The sequence below is a fragment of the Pyxicephalus adspersus genome, chromosome 1 (genome assembly GCF_032062135.1).
Source record: "Pyxicephalus adspersus chromosome 1, UCB_Pads_2.0, whole genome shotgun sequence".
Classification (NCBI taxonomy): Eukaryota; Metazoa; Chordata; class Amphibia; order Anura; family Pyxicephalidae; genus Pyxicephalus; species Pyxicephalus adspersus.
In genome coordinates this window covers 150,552,513-150,576,897 of record NC_092858.1, presented here as the reverse complement: position 1 = coordinate 150,576,897, position 24,385 = coordinate 150,552,513, and the positions used below count along the sequence as shown (strand labels likewise).

General features: G+C 36.1%; 1 protein-coding gene across 4 annotated transcripts in view; it reads right to left on the bottom strand.

Moving 5' to 3' along the window:
• Positions 1–1,923: 1,923 nt before the first annotated feature.
• CTPS2 (CTP synthase 2) overlaps positions 1,924–24,385 on the bottom strand; it is an 89,101-nt gene continuing 66,639 nt past the window's right edge. For all 4 annotated transcript variants that reach the window (XM_072431197.1, XM_072431212.1, XM_072431204.1 and 1 more), the window contains 4 exons: positions 22,660–22,756; positions 21,766–21,910; positions 12,084–12,163; positions 1,924–2,688 (listed from right to left, as the gene is read on the bottom strand). In XM_072431197.1, the coding sequence (XP_072287298.1) occupies positions 12,118–12,163; positions 21,766–21,910; positions 22,660–22,756 (288 nt within the window). In that variant the 3' untranslated portion in view covers positions 1,924–2,688; positions 12,084–12,117. The remainder of the gene's footprint in view (positions 2,689–12,083; positions 12,164–21,765; positions 21,911–22,659; positions 22,757–24,385) is intronic.

Genomic DNA, 24,385 nt, shown 5'->3' with positions numbered 1-24,385 from the left:
TAGAATTAACTGCAAAGATTGAGGAATTAAAAGCAGGATTTTTTTTGTAAATAAACAGCTTTTGGATAAAAAAAAAAAACATTTTGTATCTAATTTCAATTTGTGACTGATTTGTATATATTTTACTGCATTTTCTCTGCATTATTGTCTAAATAAATTTGATTGTACATTCACATGTGATGCATTTTGGTTATCCCAGTGGGGGTTTTACTGTGCATATTGAAATTGTTGCAATTTATACAAAATGTGTATCACAACTTTAAGGCTTAGTCTACAGGGACTGTTTCCCCAGCGTTTAACCTGAGGCTTTTAAAGCCCTTGTTTGAAGTCCCCATGCATTCCAGTGGGCTAATCTACAAGTTCCTTCAGATAATGAGCATTATCTTAAACGCTGCTTGCAACGTTTAAAAAATTAAAACACAGAATAAACGCGGGAATAACGCATGAAAACGCTTGAAAACACTCCCATTAAACTCAATAGAGGCTTTAATAAACGGTTTTGGCAGGACTTTGGAATCCGGAAGACCCCTTTAATAAGGAGACTCCCAGATCTCCACCACCCCACCCTGGGGAATGAGTACAGGGGTACATAAAAACCCTTACTCATTCCCTGAAAGGATTAAAATATGTATTAAAAATAGGATGAGGCTTTAATGTTAAATTATTTTATTAAATGTGTGTGTGTAACTAAACTTTTTTTTTTTTCAAGTTATTCCAATGACAGGATGATTCCCAGGGCTGCAATCCTAACATGAGCACAGCCATGGGACTCCTCCTTACAGTGAGGGATCCCCGGGCACTAGGGGTTAAATGAGGATAAGGCTCTCCATTCACCTCTAGTGCTCTGTGATTGGCTGGGGATTTCTGTTTCTCACTACCCATTGTACTTGTACCCATTCATTTCTAGTGCTCTGTGTGTGGCCTGAGAAATAGGAAACCCTGATGATAGCTCAAGCATCATCAGGATTTCCCTTTCCTCAGCCAATCAGAGAGGAGAGCAGTCAGCGGAGCTCTGCTATGCTGACAGCTCTGCTCCCCTGATTACTCCCGCAGCCCTAGAGGATCTATAGTATGTGCTACAGATACAGAACACATGTCACAGCTCCTCTAGAGCTGGGGGAGCAATCAGGGGAGCGGAGCTGTCAGCATAGCAGAGCTCCGCTGACTGCTCTCCTCTCTGATTGGCTGAGGAAAGGGAAATCCTGATGATGCTTGAGCTATCATCAGGGTTTCCTATTTCTCAGCCAATCACAGAGGCCTAGAGGTGAATGGAGAGCCTTGTCCTCATTTAACCCCTAGTGCCCGGGTTCCCTCACTGTCAGGATTCCCAGAGCTGTGCTCATGTCATGATTGCAGCCATGGGAATCATCCTGTCCTTTAGATAACCTGTAAAAAAAAAAGTTTAGTTACACAAACACACATATATTTAATAAAATAATTTAACATTAAAGCCTTGTCCAATTTTTTACACATATTTTAACCCTTTTTCAGGGAATGAGCAAGGATTTTTATGTACCCCTGTACTCATTCCCTGAAAAGGTTAAAAGTAAACCTTTATAAACGCTTATGTAAAATCGCGGCAAATTGCAGTAAAACACGTCATAGGCGTTTATAAAAATTTTTAGCGTTTTAAAGTTAAGCTTTAAAACGCTTGTAAAAGTGCATAAAAACACATATAAACGTGGTAGGAAGGTTTATATGCGTTTTTAAAACCGTTCAAGTAGACCCAGCCTAAAGGAGGAAAAAAAACTGTCCTATAGTAAAGGCAAGCATACACTCCAAACATTGCCATTTCACTAGCTAATATAAAAATTGCACTTATGTTATAATATTTTAATCAACATATTTTGACATTTATATTTTGGGTAAATAATTGGGAGTTAACTCCATAAATTTGCATTGGGGAAAAATTACCAGAAAGCATTTTTTTTTACATTTTTCACTATTTTTACTATTTATTTCTCAATAAAACCATAAAAATAGATTCTCCTAAATCTACAATCAAGTCAAAACTTTATCTTAATAAAAATAATTTATGATATGTTTGGGAGTACTACAAAAGCTAAAAATTATAAAGCGTGGACGGAGATATAACTGGAAAAAAAAACACTCTGGGTGTTTTAGGGAAAGAAGGCTCCAAGACTCAAGTGGTTGTCACTGTCAATTAATAATTCTCATTATGTCTTTCTGCTTTTGAATTTGCCGGGACCAATGTTTAATTAGATGCAGCCTATCAATTTGCAAAAAATAAAGATGGAATTTACTGTGAGTGAAATGAACTTCTTTCTAAATACTGAAGAATGGCTGGCTCTACTTTGGATAATAATTTACACAGAATATGGGTTGATGGAAGTACAAATTATGTATGAAGCATATTACAAACAACTGCTCCAAGTGAGATGAGCAGCTGCAGATACATTCAGTGCTAAGGATGATGAGAAGACACATCTCCATAGGATTTGCTTCCATCCCTCTACTACCGCAATAAAGTCGCCCGTGGGTTACAAGCCTAGACGCAGCATCTGTGCAATAGGAATAAAGTTTATACACAGCAATACACAAGAATGAGCACTAAAAGTGCTCATTATTCCAACTTATTTTCACCTGTAATAATGGATTTCAATAGTCTGTGCAGAAGTTTGTAGAGCGTTTCCTCCTGTAACGTATCATTTCCCTGATCTGCTGTGCCTGTTAGAAGGGAAAAAAAAGCCTTGTTATTATAAATGACTCATTCAGTCTCTACACATAGTAAGTTCACACACTCAGCAGGAAAACAAAAACTAAAGGAATGCATTAAACTGAACGAAAAGAAGATCAGCAATGTACATTATTAAATAAAAAATTGCTCTCTGTTGATAAATAACAAAACCTACCATCCACCTTAAGGCAAGTCCTATATGTTTAACTGTACGTTGAAGCTAATGATGGCCATAGCTTCCTTGTAGTTATATTTGCCAATGGTCTGCTACAGACCACAATGCCTGTACCCATCACCTGCAGCGTATAACTATGAAGTTTAAATCTAAGGTCTGTGTTCACATTTATGATTTTACTAGGTGAAAGGAGACACTAGGAATTCAGTACAATTATGTGTACATGGACATTTACTGAAAAAAAAAAAAAAACAGAATACCTAATTGAGTACAATATTTTAGATTATTCCATAATGAGCAACATCTGAGATTACTTTAGTAGAGAATGGTCACTTTCCCCAGCAAAGTGTTGTATCATATGCTACAATCCCGACACTAAACTATCATAGCCTCATATTATAGACCTTCTGTAAATATCTTTTCTAAAATACAATTCTATATATAAACTCATTTCCATTCATTTCTGCCTGAAATTGGCTTATTTCCTGTATATTTATGCCCTTATGTCAGAAGTATGGCTACAATAACATGTAATTAGATAAAAAAATAGAGGCTTAATTTAGAATAACAGGAGGCTGGCTAAAATATAGACAGTGCAGTACAAATTTCTTTAGACATTTCCACAAGCAGTAAACAAATAAATGATGTGTTAAAATAGCTGAGATTTGACATGCAGTACATGCCGAGAACTGAGTCTTTCTTTCTGCTAAATGCATGTTTATGCATATCTCTATCCAACATCATGACAAGATGAATAGCTTGCCTTGGGTCTTAATGATTTGCATTATTGTACATTTCCTGAACACAGAACAGAGGCACAGCTGCCTGTATCAAATTGGGCAGCAAGGTGATAACCTACAAGGAATGCATTCAAAGTAAAAACTCCCGACAAACGGCTTCACAACATGTTTCGGTATATATTAATCTGTATTACTTGCCAAAGTATCTACAATTCAGTTCAAACAATGTTGTGATTTATAATCCACTGTGCCACTGTACACCTATCATACAAAGGTCCTGCTATAGAGTTTCCTGTGTAACTTGCTTGCTCCTGGGACATTAAGTGGATCAGTACTATTGCTCTTGTCACTTTGTCCCATACTGGTAAAATTTGGCAAACAGCATCTTGTACTAAGCATGCAAACTAACTAGCTACAAAAGTGTCCCCTGCAATAAAGCACCTCCCTTATATTGGATGCTTAGCACAAGACACTCTACCTAAACATATAAAATTATCACGACCCCTTTTTTAGGTCTTTAACACTTTACCCACACTCCAAATTTAACCCAAAATTTGATCCATAGAACATAACCCCATTAGCTAACCCAAATGCCCTAAAGCCTATATAATACCTCAGCAAGTAAACCTACTATTTCCATCCTTCCAATTATATTAAATTATATTAAAATTATAATGCACCTAAATCAATTTTTTACCTATTTTACTGCAACCATGTGACTGCTATAATTCTTGCCGAGCTCAGAGCTGCAAGGGCTGTGATCAGAGACTTTTTGCTGACAATTTTACAACTCCCTGATGAACAAGATGCTTCATCAGTTCTTGTCTACCTTGTGTGTAGAAAGCCCACAGAAATAAATAGGGCTGTACTGTACTGTGCAGGAGCGGGAAGCAGAGTAGCATATAATAAAAACATTTGGCAGACTCTGCTGCACCTGGATCTTGGTAAATGCTGAACAGTGAAAGGTGGGTTAGTTTAGGAGGGGAGAAGGGTTTGGGCTACCTAATTTAAAGTATACTTATCCTTCAAAAAGGAAAAACTATTTTTTTCCAAGCTGCACATTGCTTATTTAGAGCAACTACTCATTTCTTACAGATCAAATTGTCTTGAGTAAAGAAAGCAGCAACATTGTAGCAAGCAGCAGAAAAGTTATGTTTGTCCCAGACTTCGCTTTGATAGCCATAATTTCTTATTCATGGTAATTACTTGACCACTGTCACCACTCAGAGTGGTTTTGGATTTATCAGGAAGTGTCTACAGCTGAAACTGACTAGACTTTAATTACCATCCTACCACTATGGAGAACTTGACAGAGTGTACTGGGAAGTCGTTAAAACATTACAAGTCCACAAACAGCTTTGTTATGTCTCGTAATGTTATCTCGATGGGTCCATATGGAAGTGACTGTAAACCAAAAGCCTCAACTGCTGGGAGCCATGGCCTTTGATGTCACATGCTGCCAACAGGAATGCTGTCTATCTGCATGGCATGCTGTAGTTTAGGAGTGTACACACCAAACCAATGGGGACTGGACCTTTTGGATAGTGTTACCACCTTGTGTGGAAGTAGTGATCCCAGAGGTCTGACTTACCCTCTAATGAGACACAACCCAAAATTGGTGTAATAAGAAAGTTGTTTCAAAAGCTTTAACTTGGAAATCCCAGGGGGTTTGCAGAACTCAGCAATGACACCACAGCATCTACATAAGAAAGCAAAGTGTAATGTATGCATCATGGTAGAGAACAGGGTTTTTGATCCAGACTGTGTGTGCTTTCTGAAAGGGGGTAAAGGGAAACTGAGAAAATGCTTCCTTCTTCATGCAGAAGCCTAATGAAATCTAACCTAGGCAAAATTTTAAGATCGGTTTGCTTTTTTATGAAAAAGTGAAACTTTTTAGAAAAATCCCACAACTTGTGCATAATGTGACACGTTTGGATGAAATTCATCCAGACTTTACAGCTACTTAGAGATTCACAATAATTACAGAACTATAAAAATATGATGAAACAGATGTTACCATTCCATTATTCAACATATAACTCAACAAAAGTTTAAAAAATATTAACTGTTCTTTTTCACTTAGAATCTGAATACTCTGATGAAAATTGTTCCGCTAAATATTTTACTTGGAAAACACGTAAGAGACAAATAAGCACAGTACATGAATCTCCCATTCTCCCCACTGTTTACCAAGTAGAGACTCTTAATTGCTTATATTGGGAATGGTTAGAAGAATGGCCCCGGGCCCACTATAGGCAGTAAGGGACAACTCCCACATTGATATAAATAATGTAATGATTTATTGGGATCTAACAAAACTGTGCAGTAATTGACCGCAACTGTCAGCTGCCTTTTAACTCTAGTATACTGGGAACTCTGAAAGTCCTTGGCTCAGCTTCTCTCTAAGGCATGCACAGTGTACAAAGACAAACTTTTCATATCTTTCAGGATAAAACCACCCACCCAACATCATTAATAGGGTTCATACAGTCCATAAAGAAAAGGAACTAGCAATGATTGGCTGATTCCTAAATTGTATACTTTTCAGATCAGACACAAACTGTGTGCATATATTGGACTAATAAATAAATTGCATTTTTTTGTGTTTTAAAACAAATAGTTTGTCATTTAAAGTGAATTTAAAAATAAGGGAATATTTGCAGTTCTACATGGAACATATGAAAACTAAATATCGCACAACCCTACATAGATTTGTGTTTTGGAGGCCAGTTAAAAAATTGTCCTTTTGGTGATCATTTACTTATTAATGTCCTGTATTTTACATACCTTAAACCCTATAACTGTTCTAACCTAAAAGTAATAAATAGTTCTGGCCAGATATTTGGATTTTTTGCCTTGACTGTCAGGATCTTGTCCTGGCACTGGCTGTGTTCTAAATTAAGGGATTTACTCTCACTTTCTGTCAGAGACACAATAGGAAATGTGAAAACGGAAGGGGAAATCCAATGTTTGACTGCTATCACCTAAATATATGTCTCTTTCAGAAGTTTGCTCTCTACTTCGATTATGACCTCAGAATTTTTCTGCATACTTTCTGCTCTGGCAATGGTCACTTTGGAGAAATAACGATTCTCATACATAGGGCCTGGTTTATTAAAGCTCTCCAAGGCTGGAGAAGATACATTTTCATCAGGGAACCTGGGTAACCCAGCAAACCTGGAATAGAACTCAAAACTGTATATAATAATAATTAAAATTGATGGGCAGTTCATGGAAGGAAACATAAGCATTTTGCAACTAAAGTAGTTTTGAGTGAAGGAATGGTCATACATTGCTGACAGCTGATGTTAGAGATTGGTGGGCATTTGTTCCAAATGCTTTTACATGAAGTTATTTCTGCTACAGAGGACAATACCATCTTCCGAGGCTAAGGAAGTACCTTTTCAACAGAACATGAATATACTGTATCTATTGATAAACTTGTTAAATAAATGAGTGAAATGGCAAATTTGTCTTTTGTTTTAAATCATATCTACTTAATATGAAGGTACTGTTAAAAGAAAGATTTATAGTCTGCCTATTCAAAAAGAAAAAGCCAACAATTTTCAATGGGTTTCATTTGAGCCTGGAGGAGCCAATCATTTCTTGTACTCAAGACTCTGATAGAAAAAGAAAGCTTAGTAACAGATTGATACACTACCAGTAATCACTGTGCTGCTCCTCCTTTCTCTATCCAGTAACACACTAGGGCAGTTTCTAAAGGACCAATGCTCAGAGGAAGTTAGAAGCATACTGCAGGTTCATCAGACAGAGAACCTCTAATGCCTGAATATAATTTGATTTCTTTTTTTTAGGCTTCATTCCTACTGTTGACATTTGTCATATTGCAACACATAGCCACCTATATATTTGTCTACTGTAATACTGACCCCATTCATTATACTGAATGACAACAGCACACAAAAACACACAGAAATACGTTTAGCAATGTCTGATATACTTGCTCATTACACTTTAGGAATGATTTATTAAAGATCTCCAAGACTGGAGAAGATTGACTATAATGAAAAAACTTGGAAGAATTTCATGAAATCATTTGCTATTGCAATAGTTGGCAAATGCTTTTCACCTAGGACCAGATCTATTCAAGGTTGGCTGGATCACCCAGGTTCTCCCATGATAGTCTATCTTCTCCAGTCTTGGGGAGCTTTGAGTCTGTTTTAATAAAGTTTTCCAAGACTGGAGAGAATACACTTTCATCAGTGAAGCTTGGTGATCCAGCAAACCTGGAATGGAATAACTTAAAAGTCATTTACTATTTGTCAGTAAATGTTTTCAATCCTAGACCAGATCCATTCAAGATCTGCTGTGTCACCCAGCTTCACTGATTAAGTGTATCTTCTGCAGTCTTGGGGAGCTTTACCTCCTGGGCAATTCATTTCTGTCCGGATTTATATGTCTAAAAGTGATACATTGTTTTTCATGAAAATTTATTTTACAGTATAATATAATAGTAAAAGTATATTAATGTTTGAAACACAAAATCATGTCAAAATAATAAATTATATTTTTCAAAATTTTTTTTTTGAAAATACATTTTTTTTTAAAATTTAAAAAAATAAATAAATATTATACTCATACTATTATAATACACTGTAAAGTAAATTTTTCATGAAAGACAATGTACTGCTTTTAGACAAAAATCCACTTTATTGCATTCAATACAGTTATTTTGTATTGAATGCAACACAAATAAATTTGAAATTCCCGCTGCGCCACCGATGCAACGGCGGCACGCACCGACGTCACTGAGAACTCTGCGGTGACTTTCAGCATCTTTTTATTACCCTGAGTCACATTCGGGGATACTGCTGGGGAGGTTAATAAATCAGGCCCATTGGGAGAGGCAGGGAACTGATAGTTAAAACAGCTTTGTGGTCAAATTTTGGTGTCTGTTAAAGCCTATTACACATTTCATGTCTTACCAAAAAGTGTGTCACACCCTATAATATCTGCAACCTCCACAACCTCTACCTTCGTCCAGTAAATAAAATCAAAGTCCTATTCACTGATAACACAACGGGGTTTGAGCAATCAGTGTATAGTAGCAAGTAACCTAGGAACAAAAATATCTGCAGCACCTTTTTCTGAAAAAAGAAAAGATTGATTCACCCCAGCAAACTAGAAACAAAACAGCTTTTCCAGTTCCATTTTTTTGTACATCAATCCACTCATCCATAAATACCAGCAACATTAGGTATTTCAAGAAACAGAATGATCGTGTGCATTACCATAACAAGCAAAAGTGTGTGCGTTTCAGTAAAGAAAAGTTTGAGTATATAACAACCGATTTTGAAGAAGTTTGTTATCAGGCTGAATATGCAGAAGAAAATGTGAATCATATGATAGTGACAATGTCTGCAAAAGAAAAAGCCCCACACAAACAGGATAAACCTCTTGTGATAGTTCTCTATTTAATTTCCACTTAGGTCACTTTAATGAATCAGCACTCTGAGATTTGTAATGGTGTAAACAATAATTGAATTGCATGTGATGAGCACAAACACACAAATTCAATTTTCTGCCAAAAACCAACAATTCACACTGTCACCCAATGACAAAACATCAAATTAAATACTAACAGAGGCAATCCTAAGGGTTCAAATGCCACTTTCTTTAATATTATTCACAGCCTCTTTCAGGACATTTTAGGGGGCTTCATTACAGCCCCACAAAAATGTCAGCAGGGCACAAACTGTCCACAATTAATGAGAATAATATCAGGAGTTTGTTTAGCGACAATGGTCAGCAATTTATTTTAGCAGTACTGAATGAAAATCAAAGTTTCTGTCCATGGTATATTTAGGGTAAACTGTTGAACCGGTGGCTCTCAAATGGCAGTAAGTATAGATCTGTTGTGGGAGAAGGTGGGGAAAACATGAAAACTGAACTTAATTGCAAGTGCAATCATCTTTTTTTTTGTTTTTGTTTTTTTTGGTAATGCTAGCAATGAGTGGGGGGAAGGAATGTCAGAAGTAAGGGATGAGGGGTTAGGCCTCCTTAAGCCCAGGAGGTTAAAGCTGGAAATCAGCTTTAACCTCCTGGGCGGTTCATTTATGTCCAGATTTATATGTCCAAAAGTGGTACATTGTTTTTCATGAAAACTTATTTTACAATACAATATAATAGTATAAGTATAATAAAGTTTTAAACACAAAATCATGTCAAAATAATAAAAAAAAATATTATACTCATATTATTATTATAATATACTGTAAAAAAATTGTTCATGACAGACAATGTACTGCATTTACACATATAAATCCACAGTATTGCATTCAGTACAGTTACTTTGTATTGAATGCAATACAAATATATTTGAATTTCCTGCCACGCCCTGAACAGAAAGTCCACATGCACCGATGTCGCCAGGAACTCCTGGTGACTCATCAGATGCGGAGGACGCCGGCCATAGGAAGAAAGAAGTCGAGGATCCCAAAGGAGGACGCCGGCGGATCAGGTAAGACTCGATTTACCATTGTTTTACATTGGTTTAGCTACCCCAAGTATGGCTCGGGGTTACCGCTCTTAGCAACTTTTTTTTACCCCGAGTCACACTAGGGGTTACCGCTCAGGGGGTTAAACAATGACATACAAAGGCAATCAATCATTACCAACAGGTTACTCCACACACTTTTTAAAGAACAACTGCTGAAAAAGGTTGCAACTACCCCTTTATATAAATAAATATATAAGTAATTTTGAAACTAAAAAATTGTTATCATACTTACCCTCATTTTCCTTTCTGGCTAATGCTCCTGACAGCGCACCCAGGTCAGGAGGAGAGCCAGGAAATATAAATATATATATATACCAAAAACATATATGTCAAAAAAATTATTGCATCCTAAATGTATATATAAATATAAACCACTTCTGGAAAGATAAAAAACATCTCCAAGTTTCATTTTGCCCTAAGAAGCTACTGCATCCCTGACATCATTGAAAACTATTTAGGCTGTATACTGTAGATTCAATAGTTGTGTTTTAGTAATTATGTATACTTGGAGGTAATACAAATCTACATATACATGACGAGGTCTAACTAAAAATAGAGGCTAACTTTTGTCTAGTACAAATGTTACCATGACAATTTGTGCACTATGGGTGGGAGAAAAATAAAAGGTAACAGTAAGGACACAGGACAGTGAGATAAATACACAATAAAAACACTTTCTGTAGCTTTTTCTCCATTGAATCCAGTCATCCTACTCAGTTCAGGGCCAATTGTGACAAAAGTAGTTTGAGCTAATGTTATCAAATATGCCATAAACACTATTGTTACCTGAATAATAACCAGTGGATTTTAAGGATGTGAACATTACCTATCACTACAGATTCAGTGGTTATACTCAATGGCTGCAACATAAAATTCAACATAAAATTCAATGGCTGCAACATAAAAAAGTAAAAGTTGTGAGCTCATATCAATTAGTTACCAGTGTACATGTGTTACACTAAATATTTACATCTTGACAAGACGTAAAATAGCTTTTTCAAATAACCCTTATTGATCTCTGTATACACATGTATTGTAGAGAAATGTACCTTCAAACAAAAGCTCTGAAATTACTACTTATCTCCACTTCGGATAACAAAAATTCTGTTCTATTTTTAAAAGGTCTATTTTTAAATAGGGAATCTGAGATTCCATCAAACAATTCCTTGTGGGAATCAATTAGTACCATTGAAATGCATAGACCTGAAAGATTCTCACCAGGGAATGTCTAATTACTTGTTTAATAAATAGAGCCCTAGGTGTTTATAAGCTCTCATAAACTAACTAAAATATAACCTTAGAATCTCTGCTGTATAAGAATAAATTGCTCCACAGTACATTCAGCTTTGTAGGTCAGTGAATTTTCGTTAAAAAGTGTTTTATTGCTTGTTAGTATGTGCATTACAAACTTAAGCAGATCAGATAAGCTGCCTTTTTTCCTAGCTGATGAACTTCCAGCATCATCTAATCCTTTCCACTCTAGCCTTTCTATTTCTGAAGCAACCTTTATTCATTGGATTTCAGTCCTTTTATTAATAGAGGCTTAAGATCACTCGGGTATTACTACAGTTTGCTACTCCCAGAAAGCTGTGTACAGCACTCTATCAACCAAGATTTGTTTGGTTTGCAAAGAGAAGCACAAAGGCCAATAAGATATATATTGAAAATAAACAAAGGTTTTATTTAAAATATATTTACCACTTTGATTGCGGGGAACCAGGAAAGGTAAAATATAGGAGGCATCAGGTTTAGGCAGACAAATTCCTAAATTGTCCTTAAAGGACTTTAAAATGAATACACGTTTCATAACTTTGCTTACTGTACAACTCATAGATACAACACCTGGTACTGCAGGACAGTACAGAACACTACAGAACACTATCTTGAGTGCTCCATGAAGAACATTATTAGCATATTAACAGTCATTAGCGTAATAGCAATTTCATTTACCTGGTATTTGAGCATCACAATTCACTAAATGCAGCTAATTATCGGAGCAGCTTTCTTCACTGACGTCACTGTAGCTGTCTCTGTAAAATAATAGGAAGACATGCATATAATTTGAATCTGTGGAGGTTTCATTGTGATTAGATTAGTTATGGAAAACCTATATTAAAGAGGCCCTTTTTTGAAGCAACAGGACCTGGGCACCTTGTAGTCATTGAGTTGACCATAAACTGTGTATACTAAAGTATTTTAGAGTCACATGTTAAGCCATTTGTGCGACAGCTAAAGCTTGGCCGAAAATGGATCATGCACCAGAAAAGTAATTCCAAGCACACCAGCAGATTTAGAGCAGATTGGCTGAAAAAGAAAAAAATTGAGATACTGCAATGACCCAGTCAATGTCCAGACTTTAACCCCATTCAAATGCTGTGATGAGGCCTTAACAGAGCTATGCATTACGTATGCCAGTAAACCTTAATAAACTAAAACAGTGTTGTTAGGAAAAATGGGCCAATGATTTGAGATCATGATAGTCATACAGAAAACAATGAATTCAAGTTTTTTTCTTTTTAAGGTGGTTCTACAAGCTATTGAATCATGGGGTGTTCATAATTTTTCACACATGAATACAGGTGTTTTGCACCTGAGGTTAGATTTGAATTGTGGATACTCATATGATATCAGATTTTTTTTTTCATTCTATCCTAACACATAATCTTAGAATTAAAAGGGAGTGTACTTTCATTTTCTTACAAGCGTATATCTGTTTTGTTCCCATCAGGTGCAAAATGATTTTAACCCCCCCCCCCCCCCCCAACTAGGTAGACTGCTGACTGCTGGGTAGCAGTTGTAATTATTGTAAAATCAAACTACAAAAAGAATTTTAGAGTAATAACCATGTCTGTCCAGTGGGGTTATTCACCTGCAAAACGTTAAGTACAACATTTTTTATTTTAAAAAATCGATAAAATATATGTGGGAAATCAGGGATCTGCAGGATTAAAGTTAAGTGTGATTTTTTTTTACTTTAGTATTGTTTTACCCTGTTTTTGTGATTGCTTATTATAATATATTTAATGTTAAAAACTGATCTGATAACTAGACAACAGATATAAGGTTTAGAATTTTGTAGGAATCGTCAAGTTATCTTGAAAAATGTATCAAGTTTTGAGATGGCTCATTTTTTAGCCCCTATTATTACACATAGTTTATGTCAAAATTACATTTATTAGTTAGGGATTGGGTGAAGAGTCAAATAATTTTGAATTAACCTTTGCAAAGAGTCTGAATCTGACTGTAAAGTCCAACAGACCGAACAATCCCAATAGTCTGTACACAATAACAGATCTGGTCTGACACATATGGAAACCTTTTTAAATCATGGATTTAATGAATTAGCAAATAAAACCTGTCACTAAAACAAAAATATTAGTATATAGTATAGACCTTCCGAGCTGCAATGTTTCCTAGGTAGCCTTTGTTGTTTATATATTGATTTTCCCTGTGGCCTGGCCAATATTTTGCTAAAAGTAAAGCTTTCTTTAGCTGTTAAACTACAAAGGGCAAATGGGTGTTCATATTGCTTTCTTTATTGATTGCCGTAACATTCTTCCTATATTTGCTTTTCATATACAATCTATAAATGTTAATCTTGCTTTTCTTTCTGAACACACTTCTCTTACTTACAGAAGTCATTAAATGTAGATTTTAAAGCACTTTCCTGCTCTCTATTAGAAAGCATTTATCGGCCTTTATCTATAACTTAGAAACCTTTATGAGCTCCATTAAGGACAACTGTCTGTAAAAAAAATAGTTCATTGTTCAAAGAAATGTGGATATAATTACTGCTGCAAAAATAAGATGATATAGTATAAAATACAGTATCTACATTTTTATACATTGAATCAAGCAACAGAAGTTATTAGGTTAGGCATCTATCCAAAGGAGTTAGAAAACTTTTTGTTAAAACATAAGATGATCCAGTTTTCTCCTCACTAAACTAGAGCATTCTGGATTAAAGTAGAACACTAGCTAAAAAAAATAGTTTTTTCAAATTTTATTTCTTTGGTACAACACCCCCGGTGGTCCTTCATAGGCTTTCCCTTGCAGTTTCCCGCTCATAACACCGTTTCTGGACACAGGTCAGGAGACTTTTTGCTGATGTTACCTCCCTGGATTTGCCGTTTGGCATATTTGTCGTTTGGATTTGACATATTGACGCACCTACTGGGTTTGCCTATATCCCAAGCCCCAACTGGTCCACACAAACAAACCTCACAAATATTGTTAGCAGCTTGCTCCTTTTAAGCCTCCCATTGGAAAACCATGGTACCCATTTCAGAGAGGCATTGAATAGCAGGATTCAGGATATACATTTAAGGGAATACCTTACTACCATGTTAAGAGATAGATTGACCAAATTTTACAAAGCTTGGGATGCATACTATGCGACCATATCATCCTAGTTGCCCCCTCACCACCATCACCTTGTTCCTTCTGCCCCATGGACCCTCACTCTTCTCCTTTCGTGTTAAGCAATACCTCTATATAATGGTATTTTTATGGACTCTCCCCTGCTAGGCATTCCTTGTCAGACAAGTGTTGGCTGGTTTATATGCCATATTATTTTTTATGCATTGTTACAGGTTGCTTCCTTCTCATATATGTGATGGACATTTACTACCATTGAACTGTATAGGACATATGAACCTTGATGTTGAAATAATGCTGGAGCAAGGTAAATTCTGAACTGAAAATAGAAAATACACCACAAGCATTTGTTTTTCTTCTTTAATGACACACCAAGTATACAATTGTTGATCTGCAGCTGTTGATGTGTTGGATAGTAATAGGGAAAGTCCCTACGGTGTCTAATTGTAATACTCCCCTCCTTCCCAGCTAGCAAAAGGTGCTTTAAGTAGTCTTCTGACACCCACACACAAGCACACATAATTATGTTATCTTTTAATGCTGTACTTATCTGGTGTACTGCTCAAAACACACAAATGGGCTTGAAAAGCAGTCAATAACAAAGTCAATGAAAAGTATAGATTATTATGTGTAAGTAGAATGAAGAGAATTGATTTAGTCATAACTCATACCTCTAAAGACATGGAAAGCCTCTTTTGTGTACCAAAGACATACATCAAACACATAGCACTTAGAAGCGCCCTTTTTGGTTTTTAGCACACCACATACCAAAAAGGGTCACTATTTAGTGCATTCGAATGTGTCATGGTAAAGACATCTTATGATTGATGTATATCCTTGTGTCTTTGTAAATCTTGCTTAAGCTTGGAAAACTGTTCCTTTTTTCTTATATTATCTAATCTATCTATCTATCTATCTATCTCTCTATCTATCTCTCTATCTATCTCTCTATCTATCTCTCTATCTATCTCTCTATCTATCTCTCTATCTATCTCTCTATCTATCTCTCTATCTATATCCATCTCTCCGTATCTATCTATCTAACCACCACACATAAAATACACTCATAGAACTAAGTTAGTGCAAAGACTTTGAAGTTAGAGTTGGCATGTTCTGGGTTACATTGCTGAAATCACACATTGTGAATAATAAATAGAAACAATTAGAATATTTTTTTCATTATTTTATATTTAGGAAATTCTGCAATATTGCACGTAAGTCTCCAACAAAGCTGTTGTGACATGAATAATTTAAAAAAAGCAGGCATACATCACCAAACAATAAAAAGCGCAGGTGTGAACTGTAACAACATGACACTGTACTTCTTAAAGATCAAAAAATGTACATGCCAAACCTATACCATGCATCCCCCCTACACACACACCGTCAACAACAGCATGTCCATTAGCTTCTAGTAAGGTTTGATGGACCAACACTGCATTGTAATACCCAAACAGCTTTCACCTGCCGAGGCATGGACTCTACAAGACCTCAACAGTTGTCCTGTGGTATTTGGTATGAAGATGCCGGCAGATCCTTTTCATTGAAAATGAACATGGGTCAACATGGGTGCCCTGACTGATCTGCAGCTATGAAGCTCCACATTCAGCAAGCTGTGATGCATTATGTGCCCTGACACATTTCTCACATGGCCAGCATTAACTTTTTCAGAAGTTTGTGCTGCAGTAGCTCTTCTGAGGGATGGGACTCCCCATGCACATTAGCAGTCCCTGGGTGTTCATTACCCTGTCACTGGTTTTTCCTTTCTTGGGACACTTTTGGTAAGTACTAACCATCATATATACGTCATCTAGTCATTACAACATGGCTTTTGTCAAAGTTGTTTGTTTGGTCTCCTAAATTTGCCCAATCACTTCACCAAGGAGTGGTTTTAATGTTTTAGCTGATCAGTACATAAAAAGCATTGTGCACAAAACCCATGCAGTGCAAAGACAAAGAGTCTAATGTACTTACTTTCTGCAAAGGGATCCGATGAAAGCATTAAAATACAGGTGAAAACAAATTAGACAATTCGCTACTTGCAATCAAACAGCTGCATTATACTGTATATATCTCTAGCAGTCATTATCTGGAAATTCCAGCATTCACAGCAAATAACGGAATACAATATAAAAATGGAAATGTAGGTAAATTGTAATAAACAAGAGTATAATCAATAACTGTGACTAAAAAGTGAATTATGAATGCAAAATGGAATAAAAGCAGGAAAAACGAGTAAGTTGAACAATGAACTGATAGGTCTTCACAGCTTTTCTGTGATATTATATAGAGTTGCCCTTTGTAACTCTGCTAATGGAGTCTGCTGGAGCCTTTAATCCTGTCCATAGGAAGTAGAACAAAGTGCTAGCACTCAGCTCATCCAGCAGGAACCAACAATTTTCATATCAGCTCCTTTAAAAGCATTGGTGCCACTGGTATTTAATTCAAGTAAAAGTTTTTAGTATGGTAAAGTGAAACACTAATGGAAATGCTTGCATATGTAACAAAAAATTAACAACTATTTTATCTGAAATGGGAAACATTTGAATATAATAAGATATACATTTCCATAAAGTACCGCAACATACACATGTCAAGTAAAGACACAAAAAGACATACCACTGTGATAAATTTATGTTTGCATTAGTTTGACATTCTGCTTGGGAATGTGATTTTATACTAATAAATACTAGTCACCCATTGAGGATAGAAAGTGGCTGTACACACGTCAGATGATTGTCACCTGAAATTAAGTGTTGTGCTTGTCTCGGGCGTAAATCTGATATGTGTACAGTGGTCCCCTAAAATTGTTCATCACTCTATAATAGCAGAATGATGAATGAACATTTAGGAATGGCCGCTGTGCATTCCTTTGTTCTATGGCTCACTCTCCCATAGAACAGAATAGCGCTGTGTATGTACAGCACTTGTTCAATCATCTGTCACTAGAAATAATCAGGAAAGATCAGTGACAATCATGTATTGTCTATACAGGGATTACGTTTAGTGATTTAATGGTGGTCTGGGTTTACACAATTTGCAATGTTGGACTAGAAATTTCTGTAAGACATGGTTGCTGTTTTTTTCCACATAATGTACACACTAAATGTATTTAGTGTGGTAAACAATTCATACTGTTCCCTAATCTTCCTTTACTAGGTAATAGGGACAAGCAACACTTCCCAAATCACAGATAATGCATGCAGTATCATTGTCACAGGGGGAGAAAAAAAGCAAAGGCTTGAATTTGACAGTGGAAAGAGGACATTTGTTGGTAGTCTCAAACAATGGCACTTCTGGGTTTCCTTTGTACATTGAAATAAAAAAAAACAGGAAAAAAGGAGTAAAAAGTAAAACTTCTGCCCAATAGTGGTCAATCAAAATTTCTTCTTAAAAATGAAAGATGAAACCTGCCTGATTGCTTTTGCCATTACCCTACATTTGTTCTAGTTTTCAATCATCATTTATCATTTTAAAGAGAAATAATTCCATGGTTAGAATTTCCAAACATCAACTTATGCTGCTGGTAGCCAGTCCATGCAATTGCTGGAAATCTTTGACTGGCCCTATAGGGCTGACTTATTTAAATCTCTCCAAGGCTGGAAAGGTTACACTTTCTTAAGTGAAGCTGGGTGATCCAGCAAACCTGGAAATGGATTTGCTCCAGGTATCAAAACATTTGATAGCAAATAACTTTGAAGAAATCCATTCCAAGTTTGCTGAATCACCCAGGTTCACTGATGAAAGTGTATTCTCTCCAGGCTTGGAGAGCTTAAATAAATCAGGCCCTATATTTATGTATGTTATATATATATATATATATATATATATATATATATATATATATATATATATATATATATAGGAAGCAGGGATCAAAGAGTTCACAAAAAGAGACAGCAACACTTAAAATCAACCTAAAAGTCCAGGCTCCTACCTGCAGGCTTTATTGTCACAGCCATTTTAGCAAAAAATCAAAACAATAAACTGAAAAAACAAACAATGGCCCAGCTGGGTAACTAGCTTCCTCACTTTAGGTACGCTATCTCTCTCTGTCCACTTGTAAGCCCCAGGGGTACACAGTTCATGCAAATGGGGGTAAACTGGGTCCACTCACAGTTCATACAGTCTTGGTAAGCTCAGTCCAAAGTCTCCTCTCCAGCTCTAGGAAACATCTTGTCAGCATTTCTCCCCAGTTAGCAGGCTACTGGCTGCCCCAATGAAACACCTGAGATCCTGCTAGGGAGTAAATTTGGGACATGGACCAGGTGGCCCCCTCCCTTCTCTTCCCTTGGCTGGCTCCAGGGCCCTCAACACTGGCTCTTACCATTAAGCCGCATAACCAAGTAGCACATGCGTTGCTTCCCCTGGAGCCCTTAATGAAAGAAGCACCTCAGTCTGGGTGCAATATATTTACCATGCAGCACTTTTCCCTTCAAATACTGGGACACTCTGTCACAATATATATATGTATATGTTGAACTGACATCTGCACACTGCAGTGTCAGAATTGTCTGTGTTTAGAACATCATATCCAAAGAAATTTGCAGACTAATTATCATGCAAATATAGTAGAGAACTGTCTGAGGTGGGTGGAATTGGAAATTTAATGGTTAAGGCTACCCATAGACATGTTTCTGCTTTTGTGTCTCAAAAGCAAGATAAAAAACACCAGAAAAGTATTTTTAGTTTTCAGCAATCGAAGTATTCATGTCATTTAACTTAGGCAACTGATGAGGGAATTGTGATTGCTTTGACATCAGTATAAAACTGCTGTATCATTAGTGCATACTGTATATTGAGAAAGTTCAGTATATTTCAGAATAATTCTTGTTTAAGCATCAGACAGCATCATTGCCTCATTACAGATTCTAGGACTGTGCACATCTCATTCATCCAGTCAAATCTACTTTGGGTAAACGGAAACGTTTCTATGGACAGCCTGAAGCAACTAAGGTCATTCAAGATCTACAAGTATTTCTAGTATTTCAAATCTACAAGTATTTCCAGGGTAGCAAAGATAACGTAAGTGTCAGCAAGGTGCATAATTCAAGATGACACTATGCAGGAATGCATAATAACTAGAACAGGGCTCTATTAAAGTAAAGGACAGTATAATAGGAGGGGATAGGTAAAGGTCTTTAGTCAAAAACTGCTTTGAATTTCAGTGCAACAGAGGCAGTTGTAAAGGGCATACTGAGAACAAGAAAAACATAAAAGTGTAACTGCATGACAGTGGTTACCGCAATTAAAAAAAAAAACTATCACTATGCATTTGCTTTCAGCAGTTTATGAGCAGGTAATGAAGCAGGCAATATTTAGATCCTAATCATCTCCTGAGCCTGCATTGCTGAACATAAATCCGAATGTGTAGGTCTGCTGGGAAGACGGAAACTTTAATGTTGTATTCTAAAAAGGAAAAAAAGCTACTGGCGATGGTGGTCTCATTTACAAGCAACGGGAAATATGAAAGCTGAAGTACATTGCTATTTGCTGAGTTTTCAGACTAAACCTGAAGGATTTACCCCTTGCTGACAAAGATTTTCAGTTTATCACAAAGTCAATGTTGTATACTTATGCCATCACTTAGTGTGTCACCAGGTATGGAAATGCAATGCTTGCATAAACACAAAAAACAAGCTGGTAAAGTTTTGAAAAGTCTGATAATTAATGAAGAATATATGGCTTATTATACAGCAAACATTTCAGTTTATGTATCAAAAGAGAAGAAAGAAAAGGTCTGACGGTAACATTTAACTTTTACTGTTTCTTTATTCCACCACAGGGCTGGAATTGAAATTGTTGTTTTGTGCATAGCCGATTTGGGAAAATTAAGCCAACACAAACCAGTGAAAAAAAGACCTTTTAGCTAAACCTAACTCTAAACTCTTATATTAGTATTATTAATATTTATTTATGTGACATGAGAATAATATGCAGCGGCCCAGGAACTTGCAAACACCAAGATTATGGCGCCACAAGTTCCATACATGGTTGTATGCTAAATTATTTGCTGTCATGTGGTTAACTGAAGTATAGTTAATATACGTTTTCTCCTTTCTCAGATAAAGGAATCCATGCACATAGACATCATGGCAAATCTACTCTTACCTGCACTACCTGAAAAACGATTATTTTGCAACAGCACGCATATTTCTCTGAGGTGCCTAATAGGCAACACACTTCTATTTTTCCTTGTGAAATCACCCAACATATTGCTGGTCTGGCTTGTGAAGGAGAACCTCTATAGCAAGATAAATTAACATGCAAGTGGTCTGTTACCAATTCTATTTGTGTGTGTTGTCACCACTAATGAAATCGTATCCGTAACAAAGTACCTATTGGTATAATCAGTTCTGGTTACAAGCCCAATGCTGTGGGGCAGTTTTAAGGTCAGAGATGAGGATTACAAGGGTGTTAGGATAAAACGTTGGGAATAGTTGATGGAGTTAGGATTTTAACAGTCAATTAGCTGGGGATCACCAAGGATCCAGGTATAGGTGTTGAGCTGACTAAACTATGGGTGTCAATTGAATAATAATATTGCGAACATTACAATAGGCAACCAAATCATCCTTAGCTGAGCAAACTAACTAGGCATTCTGTAACTGTATCATTGACTGCAGTTTTACTATGAATCACTGTAATGATCAGCCTTGAACATTTGTGATTTGATCGTCATTACTTAACACTGTAGCTCAGGTCTTTGTACATGTTCTGTCCTTTGGATCTGTCTTTATTAGTAGACTTTAAAGTAAGACCAAAGCTTCAAGCCTTTGGCTGATTCAAATGTTTCAAGTTTAAATTATGCCTGTGTTCTGTTTTCATTATGCATGTCTGTATTTCATAACCTCATCAGCATGTTAGCTTTGCTATTTGTCATCTGTGCTCTGTCTTCCAGACTCAAACCCAGACTCTGCGTGTCTATGCCTGACAAGAACATCAGCCTGCTCAATTTTGTACTGTTTTTGTCGAGGACTTTCACCCTTACACCTCTTCAGCATTTGTCCAGCCTGTTCCCAGCTGCTGTCGACAGAATCACTGACGGTCTTATCAACTCCATGACAATCACCATTTTTCTCAACTGGAGTGAAAGTTTAGTAGCACAAAATGTTAATGTACATTGTGTTTCAGATATTTCATGTGTATTCTATGTTTTTTGAGACCAGTAGATAAGGTAATAAAGGGCTGAAGAGTAAAACATTGTTTCTTTTGATGTAAAAAAAAATAATGTAAGGAGGATTTGAGTACTTACCTGGGGGATAATTTGCAGCCATTCTGTATGAATGTGCAGAGTTTTCCTGAAGCAGCTAGCATCAGTCCCAGGTATGGCGGAGAAGGTTTCATAGGTCTGGAGGAGAATTCTGGATGGAACTGCACACCTACAAAGTATGGGTGATCTGAAGAAAAAAATCAGTTATCAGATAAGTTAGAATCTTGCTTGTAGTTTTGCAGTTGTGTGGTGTATATATATTATGAAATAATGAGGGTGACTTGACTAGAATCAAAATTTCCCTTCCAATATATTTGCCACACCATTGTTATTTCCAGGAACATAATATTTTTAACCAAATGCCCGACAACCCAGAAAGGGTTAAAATCACTTTTTACTATCAAGGCTAGGAACGCTAGATGACAGTATGCTGGATGTCTAACCAAAAAAAAAAAAAATAGATTGTCAGTTACAGATGAAATGACATCAAGAACAACATTTTTTACTTCTTGTACAGTTCTCCCTTTAATCAGGATATGACTTATCTATGCAATATGGCTCCTTCCACTATTACTGTACTGTGAAATAGGGAAATATTGTTTTTTCACAGATTACACTACCTTAGGGCAAAAGTCAGGTAAGATTTGTATACAGGGCATAAAGGAATTGACAAACAGGTTTCAATTGCACATTATGCCAGAATGTATAATACACAATAAATTGTAAGAATATTTTCTTCACTAATTTATTAATGCACAAATGAAATAGGCAAATAAGGTATCTGCAATTTACATGATTACATGATTGCAAATTTACATTACTTCTATGTATATTCTCAACTTCTTCAGTAAATTAGCCCGAATATTTTGTCACAGTTTGGCTTAAGTTCAGAGACTTTTTTAAGACCCCCATAAAACATAAACATTAAATATTAACCTTCAAGTTCAACGACTTCCATTCTCTGTCCCTCGATGTCATGCCCAACAAATCTTAAGCCTTTTTCTTCAAACTGCTGTGTTAGTTCTGGGTTTACCTGTGCGAAATGATGGAGATTTGTCACAGTCTATCAAAGCTTCTCTCTCCTCGACTGCAAGTATGAAGAACATAAAGTGTGATAATGCAATGCTCACACCATGAAGGTGACTTTCATGTGTCCCAAACTAATCATATTTTAGCACAGAACATGGTGATGAAGTGTCTTTACAACAGGAAGAAGGACCCTAAAATAAAAGTAATCTTTTTTCATTCTAAGTCTGGCACATTTTCACACTGTACCTCCTTATGGCAAACCTCCAATTCTAAATTTTCTTCTGCTCCAAATTACAAATTAGATTACTTTAATACACTTACTGTATGTTGCAAGCAAAGGGGACTAAATGGCCATATGATAAATTGTAAGTTGAGTCCATTATTAAGTGGGTTATTTTTTACTAACTTATGTATGATCATCTTATGCAACTCAGTATATTTAATAAAGATTTTTTTCTTTATATAGCAATGTGGTATCCTGATAATTCTAGTCACCATGAATTATAGTGGCATAGTACATAAGGTTTAGTCTACATAGGCGTTTTCCCCAGCATTTAACCTGAAGCTTTAAAAGCCCATGTTTGAAAGTACCATGCATTCTAATGGGCTAATCAACATCAGGGCGTTTCCTTGAGGCACGTTTATAAGAGTTATCTATAGCGCTGCTTGCAACATTTAAAAAATTAAAATGTGGGAATGACGCTGGAAAACGCCAAAAAATGCCAAAAAACACGGGTAAACGCTTTATTTGTTTTACCACGCTTTTTGGCGTTATTAGCTTTAAAAGGCTAATAAAAGTGCATAAAAACGCATATAAAGGCAGTAGGAATGTTTAAATGCATTTTTAAAAACATCAGTGTAGACCGAGCCTAAAGTGTATTATCACTGTATTATCTGTATCCATTGAAACAATTGCATTGCATATTGTTTTTTTCTGTTACTAATATTTTCTATGGGCATAAAAAGTCGATTATATTAGTCAAACATAATATCTAATCAGAAAGATGTTCATCTATTCCCCAAATGACCCTGAAGCATGGTATGCTTAAATTTTTGGCACCATGCCTTTCAATACAATATTCCTGCCTCTGCAACATAATGGGATGGAGGCAAACTGTATAGTGAATTTACATGTTATGACTGAGCTCCAGTTTGGGCTCCAATAAACAAGGCTTTCTAACCTGTGCAACAAATCCTCTCTCTCCAAACAGTTTGCAATGGTGAGCTATTTTACAATGTGCAGACCTAAATCCAGATCTTAAGCATAAAACTGTTCAGCTTCAATATATGCAGATGCATTTGACATGTATAAAATCAAAGAAAGGGATGTACTATAATAAGATAGGTAATTCAATTAATTATATGTAACAAAACCTTTTTGTTATTTGTTAAATATGTGTTATTTTACACTTACATAACATCCAAATGAAAATAAAATGCTACCTTTATTTATACAGGAAGTCCCCGAGTTACACACGAGATAGAGAATGTAGGTTTGTTCTTAAGCTGAATTTGTATGAAAGTCAGAACAGGTAAATTATTTTATTAAATGCAATTAGGACAGATGTTTGTCTCAACAAGCTGTGCTTTGTTATGCAAAAAGAAAAAGCACCCACGATTTCTTTGGACCCCA